The sequence below is a fragment of the Coturnix japonica genome, unplaced genomic scaffold (assembly GCF_001577835.2).
Source record: "Coturnix japonica isolate 7356 unplaced genomic scaffold, Coturnix japonica 2.1 chrUnrandom673, whole genome shotgun sequence".
NCBI lineage: Eukaryota > Metazoa > Chordata > Aves > Galliformes > Phasianidae > Coturnix > Coturnix japonica.
Window position 1 is genome coordinate 47260 of NW_015440037.1, and position 856 is coordinate 48115.

Sequence of the window (856 nt, forward strand, 5' to 3'; positions counted from 1 at the left end):
GGATATGGGGTGGATATGGGGTTATAGGGGTGAGATATGGGGTTATAGGGATGGGATATGGGGTGGAGATAGGGTTATAGGGTGAATATGGGGTTATGAGATATGGGGTGGAGATATAGGGCCGGGATATAGGGTTATGGGATATGGGGTGGAGATATGGGGTGGAGATGGGGTTATAGGGGTGAGATATGGGGTTATAGGGTCAGGATATGGGGTTATAGGGTCAGGATATGGGGTGGTGATAGGGTTATACGGGTGAATATGGGGTTATGGGATATGGGGTGGAGATATGGGGTGGATATGGGGTTATAGGGCCGGGATATGGGGTGGAGATATGGGGTGGATATGGGGTTATAGGGGTGAGATATGGGGTTATAGGGATGGGATATGGGGATATAGGGATGGGATATGGGGATATAGGGTCGGGATATGGGGTGGAGATATGGGGTGGATATGGGGTTTTAGGGGTGAGATATGGGGTTATAGGGCTGGGATATAGGGTTATGTGATATAGGGTGGAGATATGGGGTGGATATGGGGTTATAGGGGTGAGATATGGGGTTATAGGGTCAGGATATGGGGTGGATATGGGGTTATAGGGTCAGGATATGGGGTTATAGGGTCAGGATATGGGGCTCTATGGGGTCCCTATAGGGTTCTATAGCCCCCCATGCTATGGGGTGACCCATAGTACCGTATTCCTTCACTTGGAACTGGGAGCTGAACGTTCGGTCCTGGGAGTCCTCAAACCTGGCCATGATGGTCCATGTACCGAGGCTGGATATGGGGGAGATATGGGGGGAGATATGGGGTGAGATATGGGGTGAGATATGGGATATGGGGGGAGATATGGGGT

At 50.8% G+C, this 856-nt stretch overlaps 1 protein-coding gene across 1 annotated transcript in view; it reads right to left on the reverse strand.

Annotated features, from left to right (window-relative positions):
- Nucleotides 1-856, reverse strand: part of LOC107307559 (complement C3) — a 6963-nt gene that overhangs the window by 1558 nt on the left and 4549 nt on the right. Inside the window, exon 3 of the mRNA XM_015851073.1 lies at nucleotides 695-777. Within this exon, the coding sequence (XP_015706559.1) occupies nucleotides 695-777 (83 nt within the window). The remainder of the gene's footprint in view (nucleotides 1-694; nucleotides 778-856) is intronic.